Genomic DNA, 20,760 nt, shown 5'->3' on the forward strand with positions numbered 1-20,760 from the left:
GAACATATATGCTCCCAACAAGCGGCAATTTAGATTTTTATCTACGAGACTCTCCAAGGCCAGAGGTGATTACCAGACTCCTATCGTAGTTGGAGGAGATTTCAATCTTGTGATCTCAGAGTTTAGAGATCGCTCTTCCCTTCCCACTAATCCAGCAGTTTCCACACAGTCTAAAAATTTCCGTCAATTGATTCGCAGTTTAGATCTCAGGGATATTTGGCGGATACATCACCCTAATGAGAAGGCCTACACTTTTTATTCTAATAGGCATACTCTATATCAGCCCAGACGTCAGGCGCAATGGCGCTTAAATGAGATGCTTTTGAATGACCCAATGATTCACAAACAGATCTTAAATACTATAACTACTTATTTTGTTGAAAATACGGGTACTGTAGATAGCACAGCCATAACCTGGGAGGCACATAAGGCAGTGTTGCGGGGACACTTTATTGCCATAGCTTCTAAACGGAAAAAACAAAGGGCTAAGGGTATATTGCTACTAGAGCACAGACTCCTCACTCTGGAAAAACTATACCATCGCACACCCACTAGGGCGCTACAATTGCAGCTAGTCCAAACCCGCAGAGAGCTCAAGGGTATCTTGCTGAATGATACTTAGAAAGCTTTGCGGTGGCTGAAACAAAAATATTATGAATGGGGGGATAAACCGCATAGATTGTTAGCCAAGAGGTTACGGGAACAGGTAGCACAAAATTCTATCATGTCTATTGATGTGGGGGATGGTCAACTGGTTTATTCGCAGGAAGGAATAGCGGAGGCCTTTAGAGCTTATTATTGTGAACTTTATAATTTAAAGACTCAATGCCACATTGACCAGTCTCCACAGTTACAACAATGGCGGGTTGACTTCCTTAAGGATAACGTTCCCACTACACTCACTCAAAGCGAAGTAGAGAGTTTAAATGCCTCTATTACGGTAGAGGAAGTGGAGAGGACAATACGATCTTTTCCTTCCTTGAAGTCACCTGGACCTGATGGTCTCCCATATGCATACTATAAAGCATTCTCTACTGTCTTGACCCCACATTTGACGTCACTCATTAATTCCTTCCTAGATGGTGCAATGATCCCATCTACTATGCTGATGTCATATATTACTCTGATCCATAAAGAGGGTAAGGATCCTCAACATTGTGGGAGCTATCGCCCCATATCACTTTTGAATTCGGATCTAAAACTCTTTACCAAAATTTTGGCAAATAGACTAGCTCCAATTATACCCAGACTCATTGACCCGGATCAAGTGGGCTTTATCCAGGGCAGGCAGGCGGGAGATAATACGCGTAAAGCGATTGATTTAATAGACCTTATCAATAAAACTCACACTCCAGCGATCATTCTTAGTTTAGACGCAGAAAAGGCCTTCGATCGCCTAGATTGGACTTACATGCTCACTCTGTTGGAGCAGATGGGCTTTCGAGGGCCTTTTCTGACTGCTATCAGGGCTATGTATTCTACACCTACGGCGACTCTTAAATTACCGGGGGCTTCTCATCTTCCTATCACAATTGCAAATGGCACTAGGCAAGGCTGTCCACATTCCCCCCTGTTATATGCCTTAAGCATAGAACCCTTGGCAACGGCAATTAGGGCTCATAGGGATATAACAGGGCCGAGATTGGGCACGCACGAATTTTTGATTTCTCTTTTTGCTGACGATGTGCTTCTAGCTATTACTAATCCACTGATATCTTTGCCAAATCTCCATAATCTCCTTAATCAATATAGTGCCATATCTGGGTATAAGTTGAACGTTCAAAAAACTGAGGCTCTTGCATTGAATGTACCGTATGCTGCACGGGAAGCCCTTAGATCGAATTTTAAGTATAAATGGAAAGACTATTCCCTTAAATATTTAGGCATTAATCTTACTAAATCATACTTTGATCTCTACCGACATAACTATCCACCGCTCATCCAAACCATCAAGTCACTGTTGGGTAAATGGAGCTCCCACTCCCTGTCTTGGTTGGGTAAAATTGCTACTTTAAAAATGACAATCTTACCGAAATTACTTTATTTGTTAGAGACTATTCTGGTTCAGGTGCCCAGTACAGTTCTGCAGGATCTGCAAAAAACCTTTTTTAAATTTATTTGGGCTAAATCGAGGCATCGGGTTCCGAAATCTGTGATGACTGCTAGTAAATCCCAGGGTGGATTAGCGACCCCAAATATTAGACGATATTATGAGGCGGCGCATCTACGCCAAGTTTTAGGGTGGACCACTTTTAATCCTATGTCTAAATGGGCTCAAATAGAGATGCTCCATCTCTTGCCGATCCATCCAAACTCATTACTCTGGGACTCTAAAAAACCTGTTAAGCTTCCGGTTAATTCGCTCCATGCAATTAAATTTACTTTACAGATCTGGCGACACTGTTGTAAGAAATTCCCATTAGTCGGTACAACGCCAGTGTTGCAGTCAGTGTTGGCGAATCCCTGTTTCCCGCCCGGGTTGGCTTCCACCTTTAAAGGACACTGGGGTTCGCAACACTTATTTTTTGTGAAGGACTTTTTCAATCCTCTTACTAATAAACAATTTACCTTCCTGGACTTACAAACTAAATATCAAATCCCACACACTTGGTATTATGAATACATTCAGCTTTCACATTTTATTCAGGACACTGTATCTCAGATGACCACGCTTCGTTCTCTAACTTTTTTTGAACAATTATGTATTAAGGGACTACCTCAGAAGGCATTGATATCGAACCTGTATTCTCTCCTAAATGGTCCTGTCACCGATCCAATGCCTAAACATAGATATATGATTCAATGGGAATCGGACCTGATGATCGACATCACTCTCCAACAGTGGGAGGATATCTGGGAGAATGCTCGGAAAGGTGTTACCTGTGTAAGGCAGAAAGAAAATCTTTATAAAACCTTATTTCATTGGTATTATACCCCAGTGAAGCTCAATAGATTTTTTCCGGGTGTGTCTCCCCATTGTTGGAGGGGATGTGGTCAACCGGGCACGCTTCTACACATTCTCTGGTCCTGCTGTAAACTTAGAGATTTTTGGAAGGATATTACAGGGATGGTAGCAAAAATAATGTTTATGGACGTACCAGTGGAGCCTTTATATGCACTTCTAGGTGCCCCTTATCCACATCTTTCTACACAGGAACAGAAACTGTTAAATTTTGTTTATACTGCGGCTAGATTGGCTATTACATCTAAATGGAAAGCCCCAGATATTCCGACATTAGGGGAGGTAATTGTTCGACTGCGCGACATGAAATTGATGGAGGAGATGACATCTAAACATAATGGGAAGCTGCCCCTGCATGAAAAAATTTGGTCTAAATGGGATTATTTTATTTCTCACAGATAGAGTTCTATTCTCATCTTTCGGTACGACTGCTTACTGCTTTTTGAGTGGGAGACTTGTACTGACTTTCTGTCGCTAGATCCACAAATACTGGGTATTACTGGGACGTTTGCGGCTTACGGTGCTTAGATGGTTATATACCAAGTGTTTTTTGGATGCGATTGTAGTAGATGCAAAGTGACTGTTCTAAGAAGATATATTATGCCAATTTATCTACTATGTCACTGTATGATATTGCTGTTTTCTTTATATAGCCTCACTTTGTCTATTATGGTATATTTAATGCTTTGCTATCATACTTTTTCTTTTATGTATGTATTTAGCTATGATTTGTGATATAAAAAATGTCAAAATCCAATAAACTATAAGTTACAAAAAAAGAAAAAGAGCACATGCCTAAACCTTTGTACTGTCACATGCTGGGAAACGTTTAACATTCGTGTCACAATGAATGTCTTAAATGAGTCTGCCAGAGTACTAAATATGGACAGAACAGGACAATGTCAAGCATGTGATTTACAAGGATTAAGCATATTTGCAAAGAACAAGACTAATGTTAAATACAGCCAACAGGGAAAACTTTGTAGATTGTTACAATGTCCAAGGAGTCCCCAGTTGCCAAAAGGTTCTTCCAATAAGTTTGGCAGAATAAAGTTTTTAGGTTTCAGATTTTGCTGGCATTTTCATGTCTTTCACACATCGACGTTTTGAGTTTAAGCATTCAAAATGAATCTGAATATAAATCTGAATATAAAAAGCATGAATGTAAAAAAAGCTGAACAATGCGAAAACCTCTAAAATTAAAAGTTTTTCAATTACCAGTGAACAAAATTAAAAAAACTCTTAGCGGGTTATTTATCAAAATCCAAAAAGTTCTCACTATTTTCTGAAAACTACTCCGACCAAATCCGCATAAACTTCCCCCCCTATTAATCGATACATTTTCACAAATTTTTGTTGTGCGGAAAAAGTCACGATAACTGTTAAGAAAAATCAAAATCCTATGTTTTTTTCAGATTTTGCTCCTGTAAGCTATGATTTTTTCATAAAATTGCCCGAAAGCTATGATTTTTTTTGGAAACCCATCGCAACTCAGAAAATCTTCCAATTGTTAACAGGACATCTGCCTTTGACTTTAACATGTTCTCAGCAGGTCTCAGTTGGACCACTTTTTTCATCAGAATTTTAACACCATCAGACTTTATGAAATCCCGAAAAAAAAATTTTTAACAGAAAAAAATATATATTCGCCTTTAAAAGTCCGACCAGAAAAATTCAGACTTTAATAAATAACCCCCTAAACTTCTGAATTGATTAAAAATGGTCCAATAGGATCAGTGCAGCTTCCATTGACTTCTATAGGACCACAACAGCTTTTTTTTATTCAAGTTTTTTGTAGTTTTTACACTTAATAAATCAAACATTTTTAGCGTTTTAAAGAAATAAAAAACCACAAAGTTTTAGAGATTTGTGAGAAAAATAGAGATTTGGCCTGTTTATGAACAGTCTTATTTTACTATTTTTTGAAACCACGACTAAACTTACTTTCTCAAAAACCTTATTAAAACAAAATTTATCAAAAGATCCAAACTGAAAAAGCTTGAACGGGAAAACTGTGACTTTTTTGTATTATCGCTCAAAAGACAGAATCAGGAACAACCAAAAAACCCTCTAAAAAAAAAATCAAAAAAGGTTTTTCAGTTATGCAAGGGACATCCACTATAGACTTCTACATAATTTTGACAGGTTTTAGCTGGAGTATTTTCTGATTTAGAATTGTCACAGTTTTGTTGCATAATAAATCGCGGAAAAGTTGCTCTTTTTTTTCTGAAACTTTTTCAGATTTTTGGCATCAAAAAGCCCAACCTGAAAAAGTTTTGGTTTAATAAATCTACCCCACACTGGGGCTCATTTAAAAAAAAACTGGGCAAATTTGCACCTGGGCAGTAATCCATAGAAACCAATCAGAGGTCTGCTTTCATTGCTCAACCTGCAGCTGGCTGAAAAAAGCCATTCACTGGTTGGTTGCTGTGGATTACTGCCCAGGTGCAAATTTGCCCGGTGTTTATAAATGAGCCCCACTGTGAGGTGTGTAGTCTAAGCCAAGCACCTCCTTATGTGCACAACTAAAACATTCTCTCCCGAACTAAACTAAAAGAGAGCACTACTGGTTGAATTAATAATCACCATTTCCCCACATGGAACAATCGTTGGGAGATATTTTGCAAATTGTGCTGACAACTTTCTAAATTCTAACACATACTATGGAACTATAATTCACAACTCATGTTTGAAGGATTATGTCTGTGGAGTAGCAAGTCTATATTACACATAAGCATAGAGGAGGGTCCCTTTACTGCATAGTGTTGAACTATAACTTACAAATTGCATGAAAGCTTATACCTAATTAATAATAAGGGAGGACTCATTTGAACTCCAGAGAAGTGTTGGAATTATTGTGTAATAGCCCACAGTGTAAAAGTGTTTTAAGACGTTTTGTTATACGAGATAATCTAATTTATTCTGATTACATGGATGGTACATGGATGGTACATTTTATTAAGAGGGGAACCCCTTGTATTTTCAATTTAATTACATGCAAATTTTGCACAATGTTTATAATGCTATTTTGAGTACACAAGGGACACAATAAAAGGATTCCAAGCTTGTTTATTAACTAGATTATGTTGATATTAGTGTGCCTAACAATACACCAGTGTTCTTTTATTCAAATACATGTTTAAAGTGTTATTTGCGCAAAAATATTTCTTGAATAACCTAACACGGGATCTGCCACTAAGCACAACACCTCATAAGTTAGCATATCTTATTATCATATCATATATCATAATTGCATACTGTATGTAGCCAAGGAAGTTGGTTCTGAGCACCCTGCAGTCCTCAATAGTTAATTTTGCACAGCAAATTACGTATAAGCTTTACATGTTAACATTTTGCCAATAGAAAGAAATCACAAAAAACTTACATTTCATATTTAAAATAATTAGTGGTATAACTAGTTGGTGACACCCCTCCTCTGTGAAAGAATCTTTAGAGGGGCCTGGCACACAACAATTCCATCACACCCACCACCTGTGTTCCCCCACTCCCCGCCTGCAGGTAGAAGAGCAACGGGATGTGGGATTTCTTTACAAATATGGAGGAAGCAGACCCTGCAGTCCAGGCCCCCCGCCTCTTCTGTTGCTTTGAGGACTTCTTTCTTTATAGTAAAACAATAAACAAAATGCATGTTCAGCAAAAGCTTTATTCATCAAACTAAAGTTTTAGTACAAATGCAGTTTGTTCGATGCTGAGATCAGCTATAAATGAGGCCTTTATTCATCAAATGCCAGCATATTCAGTAGTTTTATACACATGGAACTATTAAACACATTTTTGGAATTGGTTTTTATACTTGACTTTTAACAATTTCTTAGGACGGCCACATTCAGGGACATATTTATATATATATATATATATATATATATATATATATATATATATATATATATAGGTACCTTAGGGCCTGTACCTTAGAAAATTAAAAAATCTCCCCAGCCGGTGGGAATTGTTGTCACATGTAGAGAAAGTGGAAAAAAAAGGGAAAAACATAGAAACCTATATTTTTACCCAAGGATATATAATTACTTGTCCTGGAGGCAAGAGGAAACAAATGGGATAAACCTCTAATTGAAATAGGTCCTCCAACGTAAATCCAAGGTTTAGTTAGAAGAGCTGACTATCAGGTATCAGGTAACTGGACACTTCCCCCTCCCTTAGGAATGCTATTGGCATGGCCTAGCCCTAGCAGGACACAAATTGAGTTTTTTATGACCTCCTGGGAGTAGGAACTGGACCAAGCATATAATAACCATTACTCCTTACAGGAACACTGTAGAGAAATTATATAATATTTAGTTGTCTTATTTCTTCCTACTGATCTATGGATACCAAGTATCACTACTGTGTGACCTGTCCTTGATAAACCAAGAGTCAAACCTTGTCATCTTTGAATTCTTTTGAAAGCATTGAATCCATAACCAGTTTCTTATAGTGTTGGTGCAACAGGTATGGATTCTGGGCTAATAAATATGTTAGTATAGGTTATAGTGTGGCATCCACTTCACCTGTGAGGGGTCTTGCTGTGAACTGTAAGTTCCCCCTCCATGGGGTTTCTTTCACCCCTCCACATGGAATGGCTCTTATCAGCCTGGGCTTGGAGCAGGGCATCACAGGCTTTGACCCCTTTACACATGGCTGATTCCAGACCTTTGTCAAGAGAGGCCTGTTACTTATCTGATTTTTGTGAAGACATGATGAGAGTGACTGATGAGAGTGATTGGTCAAGTCGAAGCCAACAATCCACTGTGTGAAAAGTGGTAGAAAAGGAATATTAATATGACGACATTCCTTGGATTTGGTCCACAGAAGTTTATTGGACATTGGTTAGCGCAGTTGTAACTGAACGTAGAATCCTTTAAGTAGGTACAACTTGATTCAAATGGACGTAGACTGAAAGTGTCAGACAAACTAGGTAAGAAACTAGGTAAGAATTAGTATAATGATGGGACTGAAGTGCATGGCTGATGGGACCAAGGCTGGGAAGAAATTGTCAGTGGTTGTAAGTAGGGATGTAGCGAACTGCCGATTTGGTGTTCGCGAACGCCGTTCGCGAACACCGGCAAAAAATTCGAACGTTCGCGAACAGTTCGCGAACTTCGAACACCCGCTAAAATCGTTCGATTCGAACGATCGAAGGATTTTAATCGTTCGATCGAAGGATTTTCATTTGAATCGAACGATCGAAGCCATTCGATCGAATGCTTTTCATTCGATCGAATGCTTACAATCGTTCGAACGAATGGAAATCGTTCGATTTTTAGTGGTCGAAGGAATTCGAATGGTCGAATGGTCGAACGATCGAACGCGAACTCAAAATGCGAACGTTCCCAAACGTTCGCGAACATTCGGCGGACGCGAACGGTCGAAGTTTGCGCGAACTAGTTCGCGGGCGAACAGTTCGCTACATCCCTAGTTGTAAGAGGCTTTAGGAAGGGAAAGGGGAAGCTCTGGAGGAAGCACAGATAACTAACAAGTCCCATAATATTTTGTAGAGTGGGTCCACTATCCAGAGAAATTTCAAGGAAACCAATACATTCAAAATGAGTACTTAAGCAGCAGATGTTTTATATTATAAGTGCCCTGTTGAAGAATCTCACAAAATAGGCATATAGATATCTCTAAAGAGTGCCCTTTTACATCTTTGCCATTGAGCAACCAAGTCATGTGCTTCCTCTGAGATCACCTGATAGGAAATAATGCAGCTATAACTGTAATTTGAAGAAGTGTTACTAAAATATACATTTCTGTTACTTTTTGGGCTAATGTAACTTAGCATGTATGCATGCTCTTGGTTTGTGTGTCAACATAGTTCCTCTTAGGAGCCAAATATTGGAGCTAAGTAATTAAAATGGCCGTTTTTCTACTGAAGATCATCCAATGGCTCTTACTTGAAAAGTATATTTTTATGAAAAGGATTTCTTTATATGTGTTATGTGATTATATTTTATAGAGACTTGCAATGTTTAGGGGTATAGTCTCCCTTTATGAGTTCCGTATAAGCTAACTTGACAGTAGCGTCTGAGGGGGAAGCAGTGTAATTTTTGGAGGATATGAGTTATGTCTTCTGTCAGAGCTCCAGATGTGCTTGAAGGTGGTGTGTATTTTGGTTTTATTACTTGCACTGCATGTTGCCGTAAACTATAACATTTACTTTTTTTTCCACTGGAGAATAGGTCACTTTTTAAATTGACGCAATGGAAAAATAGCTGCAGAGAGCCAAAAACGTTTACATTGTGCACATTTTTTCTGTTAAAGGGGTTGTTCACCTTACAAACACTTTTTTTATTTCAGTTGTTTTCAGATTGTTCAACATCAATAAAGACTTTTCTCAATTGCTTTTATTACTTGCCGTTTTCCCAAAATTGAAGTTTAAAGTTTAATCTGGCAGTTTAGTGATCCAGGAGCAGATTCTGCACTGTAACAATTTGCTTCATTTAGTCGATACATTTCTCAGCAGTATCTGTGGAATATTAGCAACAATTGTATCAATTCTAACAGCTGCCTTTAATGAAACTCAGGAATTCTACTCAGCAGGGCTAATATAACAAATGTATCAACTGAATGTATCAATTTAGAACAATTAAAGGAGAAAGAAAGCTATGGAGGCATTTTATTGCCAATAGATTACCTGCAACAGTGCAAGCTAGAATGCTATATTTATTATATTGTAGAATGTTTTCCCATTCCTGAGTATAAAGCTCTAGAAGCTTTCTGTTTGTTTAGGATAGCAGCTGCAGTATTAGCTTGGTGTGACATCACTTCCTGCCTGAGTCTTTCCCAGCTCTTTCATAGCTCTGGGCTTAGATTACAGCAGAGAAGGGGGGGGGAGAGGAGCAGAGCAAACTGAACATGTTCACACCCGGGACAAGGAGGTTTAAGCTGAAGGCAGGAAGTCTGATACAGAAGCCCATGTGTTCACAATAGAAGGAAAGAAATGCTGTGTTTATTTTGACAGGGGACTCAGAGCAGCACTACTTTGAGGGTTTACTGGTATATTTAGGTGGACCATTCTGATAAGGCTTACTTAGTTTTAACCTTTCCTTCTCCTTTAAAGAGTCGACGACCCCATCCCCCAGAGCTGCTTTAGAAGGTGAAAAACAAAACGTTACACCCCAATATTAGAATAACGGTCACCAGTCTCTTGGCACTTGTTTACTCTCAAGCTCAGGCACTCTGTCTCTCTTTACCAGACACTCTCTGTGTCTCAGGCTCCCTTGATCCTCTCTCAGACTTTTGTTCCCACACCAGGAACACCCAAGACTGCGTCTCTTCCAGACATCCAGGGAAAAGCCCATAGGTATAGGAGTGAACCCTTTTTACCTCCAGTAGCAGCTCTGCTCTCAGCTTCCACCTAATTACTTGATTGGGAGGGAATATTAACCCTATCTGGAGTAGGCAACCCCCTTCAGCCCATATCATACAGCTTAAATGCATGCTTTTCTGTATATTTTCATGCAATACAGATAGGTTTTCTAAACACACTGCCACAGGAGTTAGACGTATGCTTTATCTATTGGGGCAGGCTACTGTGGCACTTTGAATTGGCGGAAGCTTAGGGTTCCCCACTGTGTCCTGTCCATGTTGTGACATAGGCTGTTGCCCCTTCTGCCTTCCTCTAGACTATGTCCCGCTTTAGTTGCCCTGTACGTGTATTTTCTTACTGTTAGCTGGCTGTGCTGATTTTTCTTTTAATTTTCAGTTCATCAGATGCTGGTTTCTTGCTTTAAAGGATATCCAGCCAAATCCCACAATTTATAAGTGGTTTCATAATACTTTCCAAGACAGAGTTAATACATGCCAAATACATGGGGTAAACTCCCTTTGGATTGGAAAGTTAACTTTCACATTCACAGTACAATCCTCTTTTAGAAGTAGGTATTTTGAAAGTTTTTTTATGATGGAAAACGGTCTGTTAACCATATGATCTCAGCTAGAGATACAGGATGTTTATGGACTGTATTTTACATGAATTTGTCTAACTTCATTTGTTTTAAGTCTGGACATAATGAGCAGTACAAAAGTTGCCATCACTTAATAATCCAGCAGGCTGTTTTCTTCTTATTTTCTTAGCTCCCTTTCAACATTTTGCTCATTATTGCAATGTGCATTGTTTCAATTTATGTGTGAGAATCACAGTTTATTGGGGGCCAAGTGTAAGTGATTCAAAGTTCACACTGTACTGCAGTTGCATTGAGTTAGATCAAATTATAAATAGAGAACATTAAAATGATTTACTGTATAGAGAATAATGTACCCCCCGATTGTAAAATATATGGATATTATAAGTAACTGAGGAATAATACCATCACCATATTTCACAATATGTTACATTGGGTCAGATTCAAATCAGAGAGAGAAAAAGTTCTCATGGTTTATCATATGAAAACTCACACATTTCACAGTTCATAAGGATATCATTTATTGACCCTTGTGTATGTTTGGGAACTAAGTTTGCAGTACATCTAATACTGAAGATTTTAAAGGCTTTTCAGTGGAATCTGAAGAAAGAATTTTGCTTCCGGTACCAACCATCTCATAATTAGCTCTCATAGAATGCTGCCTCTGCATCCTCATTCACTGCATCTTCTGCCCCGTCTCTCCCTGAACTATCCACATCTTCTCCTCTCAAAGAAAAACTAAAGCTCAACAAAGAAGTAGGGTATAAACTCTGCACATTTTGTTTTGGGGTTCTGTGCCTGTCCAAGGCAACCAACGCCCTTTAAGCAGGGAAGATCTGTACCTCTAAATAAGCCCCAATAGCTTCTCAACCTTTTTTTTGCTGATTAACTACACAGACTCTGGGCTGCTGTCTGTTACCTGAACTTAGGGACAGACTCACAATATACTGCATATATAGAATATATAGAATATAAATATCCTAATACAAGCTAATCAGAAAATAATTTAGATTCTCATCACAGCAGCTTCAAAACCATTGCAATTTGCATTCATATTTACTAATCAGCCCTGTAGCACCAGCTTCTATGGCAGGCAAACCTCACACACAATAGAACATGAGGTCAGCCCACAAAAGAGTTTTATAGCCAACCTCTACACTCCTCCACTGCATGTGACTTGGGGATCTTATTGAAGTAGAGCTAAACCCTAAAATGGATAGGGTTAAAATTTTTAATATTTTATATACTGAACTTATTGCACAAGCCTAAAGTTCTCAACTTATCAATAGCAGCAATAACCCAGGACTTCAAACTTGTCAAAGTTCACCATCTTGGAAAGTGTCTGTGACACTCACATGCTCAGTGGGCTCTGAGCAGCTGTTGAGAAGCTAAACTTAGGGGTCGTCACAAATTATCAAGCACAAAATTAAGATGGCCTGTAATATAAGTTGATGCTACAAGGCTGATTACTAAATCCTAGTTGCACTGGTTTCTGTGCTGCCATGTAGTAATTATCTGTATTCATTTCTAATCAGCCTTATATTGTGACATTTCTATTCTATGTGTACTGTATATTGTGAGTGGGTCCCTAAGCTCAGTAAGTGACAGCAGCACAGAGCATGTGCAGTGAATCAGCAGAAAAGAAGATGGGGGCTACTGGGGCATCTTTGGAAACACAGATCTTTACTGCTAAAGGGCTGTGGTTGCCTTGAGCTGCTACAGAAGCCCAAAAAATAAGGTACAACATTTCTAGCTACTTCTTTAGTTAAGCTTTAGTTCTCCTTTAAAGTCAACAGAGACATGGAGAGGATCTGCTTCGTTAAACCTGCAAAAGATATTACAAGTATGTACATGTAAGTAATGTGATCAACATGACCTATAGGTAACTTTTAATGCACATTAATATTTTGATGAGTAGTTTTTTAGTGCCAGTATCACGTTGTCTGTTAAAGATATTAACATTAACTAATCCCAATAGGATTGTTTTGTCACCAATATGAATTCATGCCACTTAGTTAGAATCAAGTACAAGGTACAGTTTTAACATTACAGAGAACAATGCATTGAAGAAAAAAAATGATTTGCTTAAAATGGATTTTATGAGATCTGCCCTCCTTGCAGGGCCACTCCTGCCATGAGACAAGGTGAGAACCTTGCCTCAGGTGCCAGTAAGCGGCCAGTTATAAGGGGCGGCAAAAAGACACCTCTTGTAACTTTAAGAGCCAAATTTCCACATTTTAACCCAGAAATTTGGCTCCGCTAGTGCAGAAAGCGCTATTGCGAGTCCAATGCTGATTTTTAACCGTGGAGCAGGAGGCAGCAGCCCCCAAATTGCCCCTGCCTTCTTGTAGTTTGGGGCTGTCTGGATAATATATTGGATATATCTGGATAAGGTATCCCATACCTGTACCTCCTTTAGCAGAATAGGTTGGACAGTACAAGAGTTTCTGCTGATATAATCTATGCTCTTATCATTATTTCCAGTGAGGCAAACTGAAGTTAGTGTGCTTCCACTATGATTTTATTAAACCTATTGAATAGACTATACATACATACTACTGCAAAAACAGCACACTTCTGCCAGATTAGTTCCCACTGACAACAGACAGAAGAGTTTTGGTCCCTGAACAGTAGGAGGAACAAGAAAATCTAAAAGTTTCCTCTTTAAACCAAGTTTTTTTCCAGCTATAACACATTTTAACAACCTTGTTATGCTGTAAATACAGCATTCTCGCGTGTCATTTCGATTTTGAATCTCTCCAGACACAGCTTTTGATGACTTGAATTGAGTCACTGAATCTGAGACTTTCCATTAGATCAGTCTTGCTAAACTTTCTCTCTAGTTTGTGGTTTTGGCCACACATAAGAGATTGTGTTTCCTACATTTGGTCTGTATTACTTGAAAAAATGTTCTCTTTCTAAAGGACTGACTGCATTTTATTTTCACATGGGCGCTGGCTCATGGCTCATGCTTCAAAAACACACGTTTCCAGTTGACATTCCTTAAAGGGTCACTATTACAAAAAATTTATTTTGTATATGTGCCTGAAGACAATGCTTAACCCTTTGCCTGCTAAGCATAGACGGCGAGGGCTCAATCTGCTAAGAACGTACCATGTACATTCCTCGGTGGTCGAGCCCTTCTCTCTGCATTGGTGACCTGCAGGACCCCCTCCAACGGTGCCAGGTATATTTACCACTTATTACCCTGATTTTATTGCTTCATTGGTTTGTGTAATATCCAGTCATTACGCAAGACCAGAAGGCAGCTACAGTATTGCTGGGCAGGCCCAGACCTGGGACAGGAACCAGTATCCCTCTTACCCATAGCTTTGGGCTTTAGATGAGTTGTGTAGAGCTGGTGAAAGACTTTATACTGAATAAATGTATCTCACACAGCTATTAGGCTGGTATACATGGTCTCGGTGGCCTTGTTCCACTCGTCTTGGTAAAGATTGGGGATACTTGCTTGCCATCGTGCCTGTGCTGTATTGAATGGATACCAGTTTTGTGGGCTGCTCTCCAGAAAGAGTTTCAATTTTTACCCATTTTGGATTTATGTGAATGTGTACTTTACAAAAATAAATGACTTTCTGGGGTTACCACACTTTTTTGTAGCTGTACCCCACATATAATGCAGTAAATATGTTGCTTTTGAAGTAGCTAGAATGACAGAAGATGATAGATCATATGGGGTGTCTTAATTTTGGGCCCCCTAGAGGCCACATATTTAGATAAACCTATGCACATTGAGAACTAAACTGTTCAGTGGTCCCCTGGCCTTCATTTTCAAAGTGAACCTAATAAAGGATACCTAATGATATGTGGCAGATCAGATACTGCAAAGTGGAAGCTTTGAGGAGAGTTTCAAAGATTTCATCAAAATTGACATCTTTAGAAAAGCTTTGCAATTTGGTACTTTGGAGTATAAAGACATTTACACATTTTTATTTCAGAGGAATGTGTACATTCCAGAAATATATGACTTTCTGGGGTTACCACCATTCTGCAGTAGCTTTACCTCACTTAAAATGCAGTAAATTGTTGCTTATGCAGTAGCTGGAATGACAGAGGATGACAGATCATACATATTGGGCACCAAACTGTTCAGCAGATCTCTGACCTTCATATTTAGGGTGATTTATTTTGGTACCTAATATTATGTGGAAGATAAGATAATGTAAACTGTAAGCTTTAAGGGCATTTTTCAAAAATGACAGAAAATGCTATAAAAACTGGTAACTTTAGGAAAGGGTTGTGGCTGGGTAGTTTGGAATAGAAAGACATGTATAGTTTTTTAGGGTAAAACCACTGTTAGTTGAGTTTTTGGCCTTGAAATAAGAAGTATTCAGATTTCCGGAGAAGTGCTTTAGAAATGTGGTGGTGTTCTGCTGAGAGTTTTTGACCTATACAAATTAGAAATCTCCATAAAACTATACATATTTGGTTTTGGAATGTTCTGGAGACATGGGCCTTTCCAAACCATTTATAATTGCATGCATAAAATACATTTTACTTCTACTTTATTTGTTTTTATTATTGAAAATATATATTTTTCATTTTTTTGACAGTGTGAAGCTTAGAACTTATTACAGAAGTAGAATTATATCAAAATCCTAGCATATTTTGAAAGTTTAAGTTGTTCTGAAAAAAAAATATATTGTTTTCCTGGGTAAACCTTAAGTCCCCTCCAGGAAAAGTCACAAACTGTCTGGCAATAAACATTTACAAGTGAGCAAATCGACCAGCAGTGAAAGGGTTAATATTAGACAAAGTTAAGCAGATTTGGAAACGGCAATAGCTCATGGGGCAATTTTTGGTGCATTGAATGCCTCATTAAAAAAAAAAAAAGTCTACTGTGCCTAGTGCAGGTTATTCACATGAAAGTCAGTGAGTAGTGCAAGCCTTCATCAAGAGATTTTTATCTGGAAATGCAGCACTCCACTTTCAGGATGGAACAGAACTGAAACAAAACCTCCACAATCACTTTTTTCCTTGTATGAGTTCAAAATGGCAGCTGCCCCCCTCAAGTAAGCATGAATATAAATTGCACAAAAGGGATAACACCTATACAATAATTAAATGGGGCTAGTGCCTTTGACAAAGCCCGCAACTTGGCGGGCGAAACTTTTTTTTAGCTTCGGTTAGGCAGGCGTCTGATAGGGACATAGAATGGGTGATTGGGTAAAATCGGATCGGGAGGGGTTTCATCAAGGGTGAAGGGGTTGGAGACTCATATGATCCGAGGGTCTTGGCATTTTCTGACAATTGGTTCTTGCTGCACACTCAATATACTGAACGGATTGAGACGACTCCAGGTCATTATTACCGAGGAGTTTAATGTGCTCAACCTGACACCATATGGGAGGGATCCTGAAGTGGGTGAAGGGGTTGGCACTGTGTGGGGCATTCTGTGGCACACCTCACCGACATTCAGATTGATTAGGGGGATGGTGCAAATGCATCACTTGTTCACCTCTGACTAACAGTCACATAAGTGCAACAGCACATTACCCCTCCAACTCATGGATTGCCTAGTCAATCAGTCTCCTATACCTAACCCTTATTTTAATGTTGCATACTAGACTGTGGTTTTAATGATTTATTAAAGGTTACGTTTTAATTGATGCTGCTTTACACGAGCTTCGGAGTCATTGGATGGAAGGGTGCAACTGGATGGGTCAGCTCTTTCACTTCTTTTTGTTGTTATAGTCTTAAACTTAGACATTCTAGTCACAGTGGCGTAACTACCGTGGGAGCAGGGGGTGCGATTGGGCCAGGGCCTGCACCCCCTCAGGGCCCCCCGGCAGCTCGCGCGCCACTGATGAGGGTCGGGGGACCCGGCTGCACGTTCCGCGCCAGGGCCCGCCCCCTCTAGTTACGTTGCTGTCTAGTCAGATGATGGTAGCACCCCCAGTAAATAAGGCTTTTGAGCATGGATACCACTGTGCTATAATTGTCACAGAATATAATTATACATTCAGTTCAGCAGACACTAAAGAATGCCTTTTACCATGGTTAAGTACACTGAATCACTTTCATTGGCTTTAGCTGTAAAACACAAATGCTACCACGAACCAAATCTCTGTCAAGCACAGTGAAACATTCAGCTTGGTTATGTCTTTAAATCAGGTATACTACAGGGTCCAGTATGCAAATTATAATGCAGTACGTTGGCGTCAGTTTTAATGAAAGCATCATACTGCCAGGTCTCAGAATCTTTGTGAAGGACAGTGGAAGCTTCAGATTGGCTACAGCATGTAAAGCATGCATACAGTCAGAACTACAGTATGTGAAGCACACTGGAAATTTCAGATTTCATAGGTCATCAAGATTTTAAATCATGTATACTGCCAGTGTACAGATTTTCTGTACAGTAAATAAAAAATGCTTGTCACCAAGGCCTAGAATTTTACAGAGTGCAATGAAACATATTGCCACTAACAGTACATGCTATTATGGCCTAGAGTGGCATTCTATGCCTAGAATCAATAAAACGTCAGTCCATAGTGGAAAATATTGCTGTCATTTATATATGTTGCAAACACGAATGCACAGACAAATGCTAGGGATGAAGGTACTTTTAGGGATATAGATTTTCAGCCAAATTCACGTTTGTGGCTGTCAGCAACATTTTTTGTCAATCCGCAATAGAATTTTGAGTTTCATGTGTTTTGCTTTGCCAGAAAAAAACCTACAGGAAATAAAAATCTAATGTCATTATTATGGATCCTTGTTTTCCACATCAACCAGTCACATCAAAGTGCTTCTTAGCTCTACCCCTGTCTGTCATTCAGGTGCCTCACAAAGACAATGCTTTTCCTAAGTTAAAAATAATTTTTTCTTCCCAGATTTTATTCACATGGAGTGAGCCAAGAGACTGTGTATGTGTTGCCTATATGCTAAATATTATGGTTGCTATTTTTGAAACCTGTTCTTTTTACAGACAGACAGTACAACACCCCAGTCACCATGTACTGATATATTTGATATGATCCCTTTTTCTTCCATCTCACCTGAGTCAACCACGCCGACACGGAATGGATCTCCTCATACACCTATCAGATCAAGTGAAACCAGTAAGATTTTTTTTCTTTATTGATTTTTTTATATTCTTATATATATAGCTACTGATGGCATGCTTGTTAACCTTGTTGGTTTAACACATTGCCTTTGAATAACCATTGGATTTTACATTTCCATCTCACATAATTATATTATTACTATTGTCAAAACCTGCCATTTTTTCTTCTGCAATATTGCAGAGATATGATCTTTTCAGGGAGATCCATCTTAGGAGCCTGCAACTTCCATAATACAAGAACTGCACTATAGCAACCCAGTTCAGCTCTTGTTTTTTAACCAATGCAACCCCTTTGTACTACACCATAAGCAGCAGCTAAATGCATAAGGTTTTTGAATATGATTGTGTTTAAGTAATGATGGGTCATGGGTACACTAACCATGTACAGCAAACTTTTACTCCATGACCATGCTATGGATGCAGGCTACAATGAGGCATTTTACTTACTGCCTGCCCTATGGCAGGTGGTTAGGACAGGGCTGGCCTGCACCCACCAACACTGTATTCTACACTGCCCCAAATTTTCTATCTACCACAAGGTGCAGAGCACATCCAGACCCTGGCAGAAATATACTCTTGAGTGAGTTTTATTGCGATGCGTTCTAATCTCACATTTTGATCATTCTGCCCCTCAGTGTCTATATGTGGCAGTCTTAAATACAGGGCAGCTTGAGCCTAATGGCATTCTAAATTTGGGATAGAATGATAAACAATTAACCACCCAGCCACTCCTGATTTGCATCAGCCCATTCAATCTCTGTCAGTGCAGCTAAAGGTGGAATGGAGTGTAGAGGCCTTTTGCCTACATTCAGCAGCACTGTATTTATTAGGGAGGCACAATGGTTTGCTCCTTCTAACCCCCTTCGTCTGCTAACTAGCACAGAATTCCAATATGGAATGAAGAGCACAGTCAGACTCCACTTGTTCTCATTCGCAGGGCCTACCTAATACAATTTGGGCATCTTAAGCCTCCTGCCTTAAGGCACATTATTATCCGTCTCACTGCAGACTTAAAAATTAATTATATCAGAATATGGCTTGTGTGAAGTCTATGGAGAAGTTATTTCACTGCACTTTAGCCACATTTACATGCAATAGGCTCAGGCAGCTTGTATTCACTAATACACTAGGGCGGGGAGGCAGGCTCATGCTTTAACCTTAGATGTGCAGTGGGATGAGCCATATAGACGACTGAGCAGGAGCATTTCAGACTTTGCCACTTTGGAGATACAGTATATTTTAAAACTAAAGATAATGCACATCTAAAAATGCTTTTGATATATTATCTGAGTTTATGCTTTTATATATCTTTTTTTTTTTTTTTAGAAAAAGATCTTTTTGGAGCAGAACCTTTTGATCCATTTTGCTGTGCAGCAGGTGACTTTCCTCCAGACATACAATCCAGGCTGGATGAGATGCAGGTGCATGACACGTTTTAAAATGTAATGATCGTATAAAGGCATGAGGCTCCGTTACTGTACCATTATAAAGGTCACAGAACCCTATGTTGAGTCTTGTCAACTACAGCAGCAGTGAAAATAGTTGCACACAAGGTCACTTGAGCACAAACATTCAAATCATAAGGAATTCCCCAAAATCACTCACAAAATGAGTGGCCCTACAAAACGGATCTCACCACTTGGGATCCATAGTATTACTAATACACATCCTTTATTGTATAATTATATAATGAACATATATACATTAAATAGCTTTAATAAAGGGTTTCATGGCTTTTTAGCAAGTGAGGGAATACAGGACTATGAAAGATTGCTTATAGTACAAGTTGATCCAGGGACTAGTTTGGTTGTCATCTTGTAGTTTTCAACCTCTGAGGCAAATTGGAGAGGCATAAGAATGTGCGTTTTGCCTTTCTCTGGATCAACTAGCAATTTGGCCGGTTTTATATAGTGTCTTTTTTTTACATATCTTTTTTTCAACCTATGTTACTGTGTTACTATGTTTTCTGAAAATGTGGAGCCTGATTTGGGTGCTGCTACAATAAGATACTGGGGATCATTTATCAACACTGGGCAAATTTGCCTATGGGCAGTAACCCATGGCAACCAATCAAATTGCTGCATTCATTGTTCTACTTGCAGCTGGCTTCAAAAAGCTAATCACTGATTGGTTGCTATAGGCAACTGCCCATGGGCAAATTTGCCCAGTTTTGATAAATGAGTCCCACTGTCTGGAGAACTGAACATAGGAATACAAGCACCGAAAATCTGTCCAGTTATACATTACATCTAGCACATATACCAGTCAAGAGCAACTGGTTAACATTTAGTGAGTCTTAAGAGAAATTAAAACTAATGCTATATATAAATAACTACTGACAGAAACCAAAAAATGTTTCTGGTTTTGTTAGCATCAATTTTATTTTGATTATCTAATATTAAATAGGAGGAATTATTATTTTGCGGAAAAGTTTAGTTACATATAAAATGCACAGTCTTAGGTTTGGTGGTTTTGCTGGCATTTTATCTATTTTTCTACCCTACATAAGAATACAATTTAAGGAAAGTACCAAAAATCTGTCCTTATACGTTATTAAGACATATACTGGCTAAGAGTAACTGGTTAAAATGTAGTCTTGGTCTTAGTAGAAAATAGTTCTTTTTAAATAAAGGAGAAAAACTACATCAATTCATGCAATCTGATTGTACTTGAACATTTTTTCCTTTGGTTGCATGAATGAGGATGCCTTTGTGGGAATATATACACGTAATATGAAATGTGAATGGTTATACTTTTCAAAGATATAGATATACTTGCTAATTATTTTGGTTAAA

The 20,760-nt window shown here is 38.8% G+C and overlaps 1 protein-coding gene across 3 annotated transcripts in view; it reads left to right on the plus strand.

The window, feature by feature from the left end:
- The window catches only part of gulp1.S (GULP PTB domain containing engulfment adaptor 1 S homeolog), a 119,013-nt gene that overhangs the window by 88,659 nt on the left and 9,594 nt on the right, over positions 1 to 20,760 (plus strand). For 2 of the 3 annotated variants that reach the window (XM_018239029.2, XM_018239028.2), the window contains exons 9-10: positions 17,828 to 17,960; positions 19,292 to 19,386. In XM_018239029.2, coding sequence (XP_018094518.1) covers positions 17,828 to 17,960; positions 19,292 to 19,386 — 228 coding nt within the window. Of the gene's footprint in view, positions 1 to 17,827; positions 17,961 to 19,291; positions 19,408 to 20,760 lie in introns of all 3 variants that reach the window. The other variant, XM_018239030.2, reaches the window with a different exon arrangement.

This window comes from Xenopus laevis, chromosome 9_10S (assembly GCF_017654675.1).
Source record: "Xenopus laevis strain J_2021 chromosome 9_10S, Xenopus_laevis_v10.1, whole genome shotgun sequence".
Taxonomy (NCBI): Eukaryota; Metazoa; Chordata; class Amphibia; order Anura; family Pipidae; genus Xenopus; species Xenopus laevis.